The 13,561-nt window shown below is 41.6% G+C and overlaps 1 protein-coding gene across 1 annotated transcript in view; it reads right to left on the bottom strand.

Moving 5' to 3' along the window:
* The window catches only part of LOC136866273 (ATP-dependent DNA helicase DDX31), a 318,980-nt gene that overhangs the window by 126,466 nt on the left and 178,953 nt on the right, over positions 1-13,561 (bottom strand). Inside the window, exon 10 of the mRNA XM_067143097.2 lies at positions 8,518-8,617. Coding sequence (XP_066999198.2) covers positions 8,518-8,617 — 100 coding nt within the window. The remainder of the gene's footprint in view (positions 1-8,517; positions 8,618-13,561) is intronic.

Here is a 13,561-nt window from a genome sequence, read left to right as displayed (position 1 = left end):
CCACTCAGCCCGGCAAACGATATTTTCGCTGTACACAAATCTCTACAGAAAATCTGACTTCACAAGCCAAATGATCGAGAGGGTTGATCGGTCCCGTTCCCGCTACTTAAGATTAAGTGGTGGCGGCGGTGGCGGTGGTGGTTTTGAGAGGAAGTAGCCTACAGTTAAAACCAGCCTCTATTAACATTAATCAGAAGGAGGATGGAGGAGGTCCAACACTTCGCAAAATGAAGGTATCGGACGTGAAAATGAAAGACCAAGGGAGGTCGGATAGGAAAGACAAGAGCGAGGAGCCTGACACAAGGAAGTGGAAGCAATGCCAGACTCAGCTAGAGGAACAATGGTAGCCAAAACATGGTCCCGTGTTAAGAGTCCCTGGTCCCCTTTTTAGTCACCCCTTACGATAGGCAAGGGATACTGTTGATGTTACTGTACCACCCCCGCCCACAAGGAGAATGTAAGGTAAAGTACTAATGTGATGCAGATGTGTATTAAGTACCTTATATTAAACCTTTATTATTTTTTTAGAATTGGACTGAGTGGCTCAGACGGTCGAGGCGCTGGCCTTCTGATTCCAACTTGGCAGATTCGTTCCTGGCTCTGTCCGGTAGTATTTGAAGGTTTTCAAATACGTCAGCCTCATGGCGGTAGACTTACTGGCACGTAAAAGAACTCCAGCGAGACTAAATTCTGGCACGTCGGGATCTCCAAAAACCGAAAAAGTAGTTAGTGGGACGTAAAAGCCAATCATTCATCATTAGTCGTTGTGCTCATTACTGAGCGTCGTGACCTCATAACTCCATCATTTCCTTGTTGCAACCTTGACAAGATGTCTCCATCCAGAGCGGTTTTCACATTTCGTTAGTATGACCTGAAGTGGTAGCCCAGTGATCTTCTTCGCCTGATCTATCCATCTGCTTGCTGTTCTTCCTCGTGGTCTACTGCCTTCAATTTTGCCTTGTAAAATTACCTTTTCCAAGTTCTCTCCGTCTCGTCTCAAAATGTGGCCAAGGAACTGGAGGTAACGTTCACTCACACGGGAAGATAGACGTTTCTTGATGCAGAGTTCTTCCAGAATGGAAACATTAGTTCTTTTTTCTGTCCAGGATACACGTAGCATTCTCCGCCAACACCACATCTCAAAGGCATCAATGCGCTTTCTGTCTTTAGCATTCACGGTCCAGGTCTCACAGCCGTACAAAAAGACGGAGAACACTAGTGATTCTACCAAGCGCATCTTCGTGGCTTTTGATATTGCCCGGTTCTGCCAGATCTTAGTAAGTTTAACCATTGCAGCCAATAACATTAATTATTATTATTATTTTAGTGGCCATTTGTGTCATTTTTAAAAGCCCAATGTTTTACTGTCTGTTACTTAAATTGTAAGTGAGTATTTGCCTGCCTAATCTAGCCAAAATAAATGCCAGAACTTCCGGGTTCTAGTGATGACCTTGTTATCTTTACCATCCTAACTTCGGACGATAAAACATACGACTTGGAGCAAACATGTGTTTCTCTGATCTCCCAAACTCTTCTTCTGTTTCTTCTGGTGCTGTCTCCTTATCGAAAGGTTGGCACCATCATGGAGTAAGCCATCCTATGTTATGTTTCCCGTATCAGAGTTGCCATATCGTTGACGCTGAACCACTCTCGGAGGTTCCGCGTCCAAGATAACCTTCTCCACACACGTGCACGTTACTCTTCTATATTACCTTCTCTGATCAGATTTAAGAGGTTGAATTTGTAATTTCGGAATATATGGCGGAAATAGGTTTCTTTCTTGCGTTCATCCAAATTTCAGAGGCCTACAGTCGGTTCAATGACGAAGCTTTTATTGTCCATACTTCAACACCGTAAAACAGCAATGGTAACATTCCAGCATTTCACGACACGCCAACGAGTTTCGAACCAGCAGTAACGCCTCCACACAAGATGTTTTAATTTAAACACAATATTTACAATGCCGAATATGGTTCCGATTTCTACATCCGGATTCCATCCTTGTGTTAGCCAGCATTCAAGGAACTTGAAACGGTATTTCCGACTAGGGTGATAACGTTGGTGATATTCTGCTTGATGATTACGAAGAATGTTGTTTTTCAAATGTCTTCTGAATGTTTATTTTTAAGGCCAAACTCTAGCTTACTTCGCTGCTGCAGTTCAATTCTACCAGAAGGAATATCATTTCATGGTATTGCTATTTAGCACTAGGGAAATGCTAGGACGTCTCAATGCCACGGTCGCTTCCCTACCAATGCTAGTCGCAATTCATTACCAATATACACAGCAATGATAGCAACAAAGAAATACAGGTCTTGACATAGAGTTAACAAGATCAGTAAATACTTGGGACGGACAACCTCAATGACATAAATAACCTTATAGTCTACGTGGTATTCGAGCCACACAGTGATGTAAATTTTCATTTCATTAATTCCACATCTCATTGACCGGGATTCAAACAGCAGCCATCTTGATGAGAAAAGTACATTCATGCCTTCGTCTAGAGGTGGTTCAACTTCCTTCAGGCAGAACCCCAAGGGACGTGAATTGCATGTACTTATTTGACCTTTACCAAATTTCCTGTCAGCCTTACATTTCTGGCAGTACCGGCAATCGAACGCGGGACTCCGAGGATAGCAACTGAAGCCCTAAACGTTACACTACGGAGGCGGACGGCGAGAGGCCAGTAACAATGCCACTTAACTATCACAAACTCCTTAAGTGTCATTATTAACATATCAACCTGTATCATTCATATGACATAAGGACAATGTCCATGGCACGCCAAACTTTCGGGGCATTCAAACCTTAATCCAGAGGCATACACAAGGAGTAGCTGGTGGTGGTGGGAAGTTGTACTGAATTTCCCCTTCCCCCACTACGCAGAACATGTGAACTTCTCTTTTTTTGAATTGTAACAGAAGACGACTTGAACACCGAGTTGAAATTATGGTACAGAAATATCGCACGTCATCTTAAGGTAGACCAACTTTATCAAAAACGCTCATTGGCGGCTTTCAGTGATTCAAGGATGCAAACTTGTTCTGCACAAGACGGCCCTTTTCTAAACCGTGCCTGGTATTCTCCCAGCTGCTTGTCCAGGTGGACCTCCACTCTACGCTGAAGTGTTTTCGGAGGAGTGCTTGAGGAGTTCCGCCGTGATTTCCCAGAAGGCTTGTTGTTTTTCAACTCTATGTTTAGCAGGATGCTAATTTTGAAGTTTGTCTGTAGATGCTTCGAAAGATTCAGGTTGATTGCAGTTCACAAGCTTTTGGAAGTACTGAGCCAAGTGCCTACAGTTTTTCTTCTTTGCCATTATGTGTTTGCCTTATTCATTCTTGAAGCACATGTTCTTTGGAGTTAACCCATTAGTCTTGTTTTTGAATAACTGATGAAAATCCCTCAAGTTGTTGTTCTTAAAAATTATTATTATTCAAAAAAGTATCTGCTTTATCAAATATCGTACTAACTTTTGTTTTTTAACTCGTTATCCTCGGGTTGTATTTGTGGAATAGAAACATTTGGAAGAGAGTAATGCTGAACGTTCAGACATAGCCAGGTGGTCGCCAACTAAACCGTAACTGCTACACTGCTATGCTTTATCTCCACTTGCTGAATCTGTTGTTGCGTCATTTGCCCTCAACTTTCACGCTCGCTCTGCATGTGTTCTGGTGGCATCTGAGCTTGCCATAACTGAGGTAGACCAACCAAAAGATGCGTTAGCTCTGTGTCACCCAAATATATTTCTATTGTTAAACTGATTTGGCACATCTGAAAAGACAGAAATTGCACTCCAAATTTAGAAGATGTATTGAATAAACTAATGAAGATAAGCCGCGAGATGGACATCGTACTGTGATTCCTTATGTTTAATGACAAACGTGTGTACCGGAACATAGTGGAATGGAGCAATGTGTAAGACATCTCCATAGCGTGTGAATTCCACATCATGTTTTATTCATCATCCAGAGTGAGTTTCACACTTTCATTAAGTAATATATTCATTGGTGTGTTTTAGACGGAGGTGGTATTGGCGGTGGTAGCAAACATAATGCAAATACAGGTAAACTGCATCCAAATTACTGGTCCCCTGCCCTTCACTAAAATCTGCGAACGTCACTGCCTTAATATTAAATACATCAATTCAGTTATCCAAACTTTTGATCATAAAATGAAGACATTATTTTAAATAGGATTTTTATAAATAACACCATACAACTAGAACCCCTGACAATTTTACTTTTCTAGTTCAGCCTATATCCCAACAGGAATGGCATCACACGAACCAACCAAGAAGAAAGTTACTCTTTAAAGATCCAGATGTGCTCTGTCGCAACGAACCGGTAAACATGTCGAACCTGAGGGAATTCAGCTTCCAATCTAGCGTAAAACGTTGCCCCCTAAGTCTACAGACGATCACTTTTCGTATTTTCTCAGGCAGTTGAACATAATCGAAGTCAACAAGCACGATAAAACCTCTACCTACAAAGCCAAAGAGGTAATAAGGATGCATCGATCACGAACCAATTTATGACTTGAGAGCAAGCAACTATACTCAATTGCCATGCGTTCCAGTAAATCATAATCCACCTTTGTAACCTATCCTGTTAAGATATAATCTACAATAGTATATGGAGAGAAGTTTGATTGGTTCGTTTCCAGGTTAACAAGACTTCAGAAGCTATCCTTTACGTGGCTATAGTAAAAGTTTCCTCCACACCACCCACATACTAACATTATCTCAAAGGAGTGTAAGGTATTTTAAGATTAATGTCACTTACAAGGCTAAATTCCGAGGTACCAATATATACAATCAGTTTGAAATCTAAATCTGTATCACTACTCGCTTTGATAACATCGTGTAGGTACCAGCGACGGTGGGTCCAAATGGGGTTGGGAAGGCTCATGGCAGATTCTTACAATTCTACAGCACCGAATACCCACCCGTTCACTTACCAACATATCCCTTGTGGAAACACCAGTCGATATATTTAGTTTCGACACCATTCTATTACCCACATTTAAGCCTTCCCTGTCAGACGGAAAGCAACTGTCCCAAAATCTCTCAAAATCCAAACAGCAATATGCAACCTTTGTCAAAATGTCAATGTTCTTCCCGTAGTTCATCAGTCATGAACTATATATTTTACAAAGAAATGGGGCTGGCGATGACTGACACGCGTGATTTCTAGGTATATGTTTGAGGCGTTGATTAAGTTATTACCGTTTTAAAAGGAAGTACAAGTGAGTAACCATTTTCTCTTTAAAAAATCAGAGGAAAAAAGGAAGAATGAGCATAGCGGCAAAAGAAAGGGAAGGGGGGGGTATGTAAATGAAACACAATTAATACCATCGGAATCGTAAGAGAACAAGAGGGGTCGGATAAGAAAGATGAACGTGAGGAGCGGAAGCAATGCCAGACTTAGCTATGGGACCCGTGGTCGCAGATTGATAATCACGTCATGTATTCCCTCAAAACAACTAACACCACTACCACCCGAAGTCGCCAACCCAGGTACCTCAGTAATAGTTGTTATTGCATGACAATGCACGACCACACCCTATGTTCCGTTGGTCCAAACAATTTTTGCATCTCTGACATAGCCCTAAGAATGTTGTTTGGCCTACCCAGCGACCGCTGCTCAGCCTGAAGGCCTGCAGATTACGAGGGGTCGTGTGGTCAGCACGACGCATCCTCTCGACCGTTATTCTGGGTTTTGGGGCCGGGGCCGCCATCTCACCGTCAGATAGCTCCTTAATTCTAATCACGTAGACCTCGAATCAGCCCTCAGGTCGAGAGAAAAATCCCTGACCTGGCCGTGAATCGAACCCGGGGCCTCCGGGCGGGAGGCAGGCACGCTATCCCGACACCACGGGGCCGGCTTGTTATAGGTAGCAGTTACAGATTTCTACGTTTGGCGCTGAGAGCTGACCCCTGCAAGCATGTCTCGGCTTGAAGCAGCAACTTTACACGCGCAGATCTTTGCTGGTTGAGGATTTGCTATTTAAGTATTTCGGTTTTTCGAATACTTCCGTTGTTGCTGAAGGTATACTTCTCAATATACCTGGAATTAAGTTCTTGAAGTTCAGTTCATTAAATGAAACGGAAATGCATTTAATTTTCAGTGCACATGAGCAGTCAGTAAATACTTCTGTATTTCACACAAAAGTACTTTAAACCTAAGAGGATGGGTAATGGAATGTGGAGCTCTTGTCGCACTTTTAAATGAGACTCAAGAGGGAGAAAGGCAGCCCGTAGTCATCACTTTGCCTTTGCAAGTAGCAAAGGATTTCTCAACCAAGATCTTCTTCACCACGAAACCACCTACGTACGACAGGGAAGATAAATGTATGGTAATCTGCGTAAGAATTTCCACTAGATTTTCCAGCTAAACAAGAAGGAATTTAACGAACTATAAATGATATTTATTTTAATACATGTCCTGGATATCATGCAAGTCATCCAAGATACAGTATGTAGAGTGGAATTCGTAAAGATGCTTCAGGAATCTCGCAAGCACTACCTTCTGTTACTTGTTGGGTCCATACTGGTACTGTCTTCTCTACGATTTCGACTTTTGCAGAAGTGGACAGAGACAAAACACTTGCTTTTATAACTTTACTCATACTAAAAGTTGCAGTTCTGCAGTAGAGCAGTCAACCGAAGAACAGTTCAAAGCAACCAGACTTAAATTACCTTGTTAAAATGTAGCGAACACCGTTCTTGATGAGATACCTTATGTAGCTTACTGTTGACGCCGTTTCAACCATGATTGCTGCGTATGTTTCGGTACTTATGAAATCCTTTCTTGATTCTTCACTTCCTATCTTAATATTCTTGAGATATTCGAGAAACTAACCATTGAAGCCTCTCGTCGCTAATGGAGGAAACAGACATTCGGTCTTCATTCTCTGCCTTAAGATGATGAGTAACGCTACTTACATCATGAAAAGCGAACCATTTATCCTTTAGTCCTTTAGTGTCTGAATGTGGCTTGAAGTGTCTTCTCCAAAAACTACGTCAAGTTTGGCATAATACAGGAGCCGCTGTTTGATCGACATTTCGTCAATAACTAGACTCCACAATAATTCGGCCTTACTGCGATTTTCAGCTTCTGCCCTGAGCCTAGCTTAATATTAGAGGCGTAACTTAAGTTTCAAGACATATCTCCTACGAAAGTAGACAGAGTTCTTATTCTTGGCCGTTTAATGATGTGGTCTCTTGCGAATTTATGTCCTTTCGGCGAGTAATAATACCATAGCACGCATTGGAAGTTTTGACTATCCTGAGGTTAATTGTCTCAAATTTTCTTTAGTTGGCCGTGCGGTTAGGGGTGCGCAGCTGTGAACTTGTATTCGGGAGACAGCACTGTCGGCAGCCCTAAAGACAGTTTTCCGTGGTTTCCCATTTTCACACCAGGCAAATGCTAGGGCTGTACCTTAATTAAGGCTACGGCCGCTTCCTTCCCCCTCCTAGCCCTTTCCTATTCCATCGTCGCCATAAGACCTATCTGTGTCGGTGCGACGTAAAGAAACTAGCAAAAAATTAAGACTTGCGTCGCTGGTATGGACGAACGTCTACTGAAATCTTTCGAGCCGCTGTTTCGCGAGTAGGCCTAATCATGTAATCAATTGGATCGACAACCTTCGCAGGAAGACCACGTCCTAGGAAGAAGATGAAATCGTGATCATACCCATGGGACCTCTAGTTTTACATGGAATCCGAATCACAGGGACGTGACTTTTCATTTTGTAAATGCCACATGCATTGGCCTGGATTCGAACCGCGGCAGCCTTGATGAGACGCCAGTGATTAAGTCACTCGGCTATCACGGCCCACAACGATAGTTACAGGATCACGAAAACTATGCATAAATAGAAAGAAACAACTCTCTTAGGCCCCCTCTGATTGTCCTTTGGAATATTACCTGAATGTTAAGTTCACAGCACACTTTTCTTCAGCCTATTATTTTCCCAATTTCTTTGTGTGGATCTGACCCAGTTTTGCGGCCAGATGACCTTCCTGACGCCGACCCTTCGAGGAGAGAAACACTCACTATGAGGCGTTTCTGTGGTGGTTGGTAGTGTCATGTGTAGTATGCAAATGAAGCTGGGTATAACGATGAATACGAACACCCAGTTCCCGAGCTAGAGGAGTTAACTAGACGTAGTTAAAAATTTCCCATTCGGTCGGGAATCGATCCCGAGGTCCTCTGAACCGAAGGCCATCACGCTGACCCTTTAGCTAACGAGCCGTACTGAATGTTTAATTCAAATGAAGTTATAATATATCTTTTAAATTACCGGTAAAATATAACATATGCGTACGAAGCAATTAACTAACGATTACTTTACGAAGTTTTCATTCTACTTAAAACAATTTATCCTGTGGCAATGGTGTAGATATCAAGCAAGCTGTTCAGCACACACAAAATGAAATACAGTATTATAACAATCTTTATTCCCATATCTGCTAATAAGGAACATGAAATTAATGGATATATTTTCATTTACCTTTGCAGGCCAGATCATGAAGTTTGCGTTGTTCCATAACAGCAACTTCAAAGCGAGTCTGTAAAGCGGTAGCAGCAGCCTCTGGAGAACTTGGAGGAGCCTATAAAAAATAGAAATTTATTGAGTACGACCACCGTAACACACAGTGGGCTGTGTACTTCACACGAGGAAGAGAATAGTTCAATTTACATGTATGCTAAGGATAACAGAAACTTCAACCAATGGTGATAAACAACGAGATAGCTCTTGAGAATATTGTTCGCATTTATCCAGGAACTCGAACAGCACTTGTTACCCTTTAGCAAGAAATATATACACTATAGGGATGAACAACCTAGAAACTGCGTCGTTTACGTCACCTCGACAAACAGTAAGGCCGGGCACACATTGGGATGCAGGCGAAGCAGCAAAAGCAGCGCAAAGCAGAGCAGATTCTTGAAATCCGCACAAATCATTGTACCATCGCAAGTTGACAGACAGAGCAGGTCAGAGCAGAGCAGAGCAGGCCGGTTCTGCCGCCTACTTCCGCCTACCCCACGCAGTGTTCGTAGCACAGTTTCCTGCGCACGTGTCACGTAGTTTCTTGAAAAATAGAGGAGAAAATTACCACAGCCGTTCGGTCTCACTATGTTTCGTACTATTTCAACCATATGGACTACAATATAATTTGTAATTTAAATTTAAATTAAATTTAATGTACATGCATCGCGAGAAAATGGCTGAGCACAATTTAATGAAAATCGGTATGGAAATTCGGGAAATAAGGCACTACAATCTAGGCTATAAATAATTATATTCACGCTGGGTAAAATGGTAGTTCAGGGGAAGGCCTAAAATTTACTTCTCAAATATCTGTGTAACGATCCGTGGCCAAGTTCTCGCAACATTGGGCATTTCACGACAAAATCTAATGTTGATTATGGAGAGCATCATCGCCGACTCCGTGACCGTCATCCACCATTACATTTATGTGAAGAAATAAGCAGGGAAAATAATTTACAATATCTTGTCAAATATAAATGAAAACGTGTTCACAACAGATTGTAAATGTTGATTTTTTTTAGTATACCGTGTCTTGTGGCGACTAGATCAAAATATAGCAGTACATTTGTAAATAAATGTTTTCTCTCTGTCCCTTTCTCTTATTCTATTAATAAATACTACTTAACAAACGTTAGCGACACGGATAGGTCTTTTGGCGCCGATGGGAAAGGAAAGGCCTAGGAGTTGGAAGGAAGCGGCCGTGGCCTTAATTAAGGTAATTAAGGTTTTCTTGATGCCTGGTGTGAAAATGGGAAACCACGGAAAACCATCTTCAGCGCTGCCGACAGTGGGATTCAAACCCACTATCTCCCGGATGCAAGCTCACAGCCGCGCGCTCTAACCGCACGGCTAACTCGCCCGGTTCTTAAATTTTTCCGGTCCTAGAGCCGAGAATCGAACCTAGGGCACTCTGAACCAAAGGCCATTCAGCCAAAGAGCCCGATGATATTTAACACTACTTATATGAAGACAATATTCTCATGAGAGAGGGGAAACAAAGACGGTCTCTGAAATAAGAAACTGCATCCGAATACAAAATGATACATAGTCTCAGAAGAATAAAATCGTTCTTTGAGTCGACAATATACACCGTTTCACCGAACAGCAACCCCGTCTTTTGAACAGAGGGAAGAAATATCAGTGGACAACGCATATTTATAGCTCAATACGAACTAATACACTATTTATGTTATGGCCGCCCTAACAATAATGTGGATTTACTAAATAATACCGAGATGATACAATTCCGTTAAATAACACTAATCTTCTTTTACTGCCAGTAAACCTTCTGAGTACTTACTTACTTATAAATATGATCTGAAACAACTTTTATCATTAGCCTACTCTGTGAGTCCGAACTGAAGAAAGTCAGGGAAATGAAGTCGACATCTTTACAAGCCAATTGCAGTCTCGCACCTATACTGACGCATGGCTTCGGACGTTAGATTCTATGTAGGCATTTTAAAATAGGAGAGTGTTGAAAATAAACCGCTCCTCTGTTCAATTTTAAAGAAACATTCGACTACTGTACTGATATACTACGAACATAAACGGCCTTTGTAAAACATCATCTCCTTGAGATTCGTAAGATCCTAATCCAGAAAAGGTGAAATGTCAACTCATCAGGTTCTAATGAGAGGATCAACAGCTCATATGTTTCGAGATTCACAGGCGAATTACGTCATCCCAGCATTGTATCCAATTATTTCCGTCAAACTGCTCCTACATCTTTCCAGCCTGAAACACCTGAGTCAATTATGCTTCTTTCAGATTCCGAAGGTATTAGATTTCAGAAAACTAGGCGAATTGAAAAGCATACATACTCGAGATGAAACTTAACAACGAACGAATAGAATAATGTCATATTAAATTCTATTAAAACTAGTTACATTCTTCCTATGTTTAGTACTAATATCTTCTTCCTAGTTTGTCCCGCAGGGTCCGCTTTTTTACAAGCTAATCGCCACTTCTACCGATCGAGGGCATCGATGGAGGTGACACTGAGGAGTTTCCTGTCGTCTTCCAGCCGACCAAGCCAGGGTTTCTTGGGTCGGCCACGGGGTCGGCGTCCTTCTGTGTTGAGGTTGAACATCCTTCTGTCCACGGACTGTTCATTACTACATACAGCATCACTAGTCCAACGAATACGAGTCTCGCATTCTATCTTGTACGGGCGCCACTCCAAGAACGACCTGGACGTCTTCGTTCGTGACGTGGTCTAGTTTCACGATGCCGTGACATACACAGCTTGCTCACGTTTGACTATCACCGACCAACATTCGGATCCACTGTAGTAGATTTTGGTCGCAGATGACTCCAATGACCTGCTGCACTGATAAGATCACGGGCATCGGGAAGGGTCACAGTCCACACAGGTACGGGAGCCAAGGTATTAGAACTGGTCAGCTTTGTTTAAATCCTGGATGGTTCCGCCTGTCTGCAGTCCGCACTCCATACGCAGTCCGTGTTTCGCAAATTCAGCTCCCCATACTTCGCTAAACAAGGAAGACATCGTCGGTGTAAAATTCTCAGTTTTGAAATAACCTAGGCACAGAGAAAATGATAAAGCTTGCTGATTAAAATTATTAAATCAAATACAACACTTTAAAAAAATGTTCCCTAATTAACAGAGGCTTGCGGATTGATCGCTGAAAAGCATAACAGTATGTATGTATTTTTAAACCGTTTATTAACAGTGTGCCCCATTTTAAAATGCTTATACACTAGAGTCCCGTTAATCCGAAAGTCCGGTTAATCCGAACTGAAATATTCATATTTTTTTTAAAATCTCCTTATTGAAATGAAAGAACATATTATACAATGAAGATTTTCTTGCATTGTATTAGTCATATTTTACTAGAATAACTTAATGTAAACATAATTACACATCATAAACCATCAATCACTGGTCGTTTATCTTTACAAAGTCTGTTAGTTTTTTGTGCCGTAGTGATTGGAACCTACTCGAAGATACAGTGTTAAACCAGCGTCTCATAAACATCACATCAGTGGGCGTAGCGGAGTGTTGCTCGACGTAGCGTACGGCAAGTTCTAAAGCGGCCGCAGCATCTGAATGTGACACTAGTTGTTCATTATGGTCTTCTTCGTCGTCACTCTGTTCCTCATCAACTCCAGATTCTTTCTCCACCAAACCTACAATTTCTTGGTCTGTTTGTAATTGATGACAGTCAGCTTCCATCCAGTCGCTAATGTGATTTTCATTGTCGTTTTCTCCTCTACGGGTTCTTAACTACCCTACTGTACTTTTATACAGTATTTTATTAATGTAACTGCTAAAGAATGCACATTTCAAACTACAGTATGCACTGTATTCTAGAAACTATTTTCCTCAGACGGTTGAGGTGCTGGCCTTCTGACCCCAACTTGGCAGGTTCGATCCTGGCTCAGTCCGGTAGTATTTGAAGGTGCTCAAATACGACAGCCTCGTGTAAGTAGATTTACTGGCACATAAAAGAACTTCTACGGGAGAAAATTCCGGCACATAGGCATCTCCGGAATTGTAAAAGTAGTTAGCGGGACGTAAAAGCAATAACATTATTATTAGAAAATATTTTCCGGTTAATCCGAAAATTTCGTAAACCGAACAGAATCCGGTCCCAATTAGTTCGGATTAACGAGAGACTACTGTATATGAAAATGATAGTACTGATTCAATACCCTATAAACAATATTGCCAATCATGTAGTGTTTGTTCGTTGTAAGATATAAAAAATTATATCATTTACAAATTTAAAAAAAAAAGAATCTGTCAGGTTTTTCTCCACGAGTTCGTACTTCTATACCGACAAACGACCCTCTGAGTTTATAACACTTCTACCAAGTTTGCCTGTCTCAGAATTGAATAACTTATACTTCCAAAGGATTTGGTCAGCTGTCTGACGACGTACTTTACCTCACACGCATGTGGAGTCTTCCGTTATTTTGAACCTAAAGAAGTATTCACCAATTTCCCTGTGACCCATAGCAGTCATATTACTGCTTAGGTATAGTTTGGTGTTCAGTCTACTGCGTACATTACGAAAATGTGATTCTGCTAGGCTTCCGTTTGCACTATTTTCCCACTCGCTCTCCCACATTCGAATGGTGTCCTCCGTCAGTTCTTGTTTGATTGTAATGATAGATGTTCGATAACAAGCCACTTCTGAGTCCGCGTTGTTTGCAGCTTGACTGGCCAATATTGCTTTGCAAGTTCGTTTCCTTCATTGAACTGTCAACATGGGCCTTGACCCACGTAACATGTACGATCTATTTCTTCTGTCAATGTATTGCACTTGCGGTTGTTCCATAAAAACTCGGTTGGTGTGCATTACTGCAGATTTTGCAGGTATATTGTCTATGTTTTGTAACTTGTCAAGGGTCTTCAGTGTGGCAATTTGCTCTGCCTGGTTGTTTGAGCATTTATTGTATAATCTGTATCTATCTAACAAATGTACCAATCAAATTGCTGTGGTCATATTACGTCACAATTCCTTCGACAAAA

This window comes from Anabrus simplex, chromosome 3 (assembly GCF_040414725.1).
Source record: "Anabrus simplex isolate iqAnaSimp1 chromosome 3, ASM4041472v1, whole genome shotgun sequence".
NCBI lineage: Eukaryota > Metazoa > Arthropoda > Insecta > Orthoptera > Tettigoniidae > Anabrus > Anabrus simplex.
The sequence above is the reverse complement of the archived record's forward strand: the minus strand, read 5'-3'. Positions and strand labels throughout refer to the sequence as shown.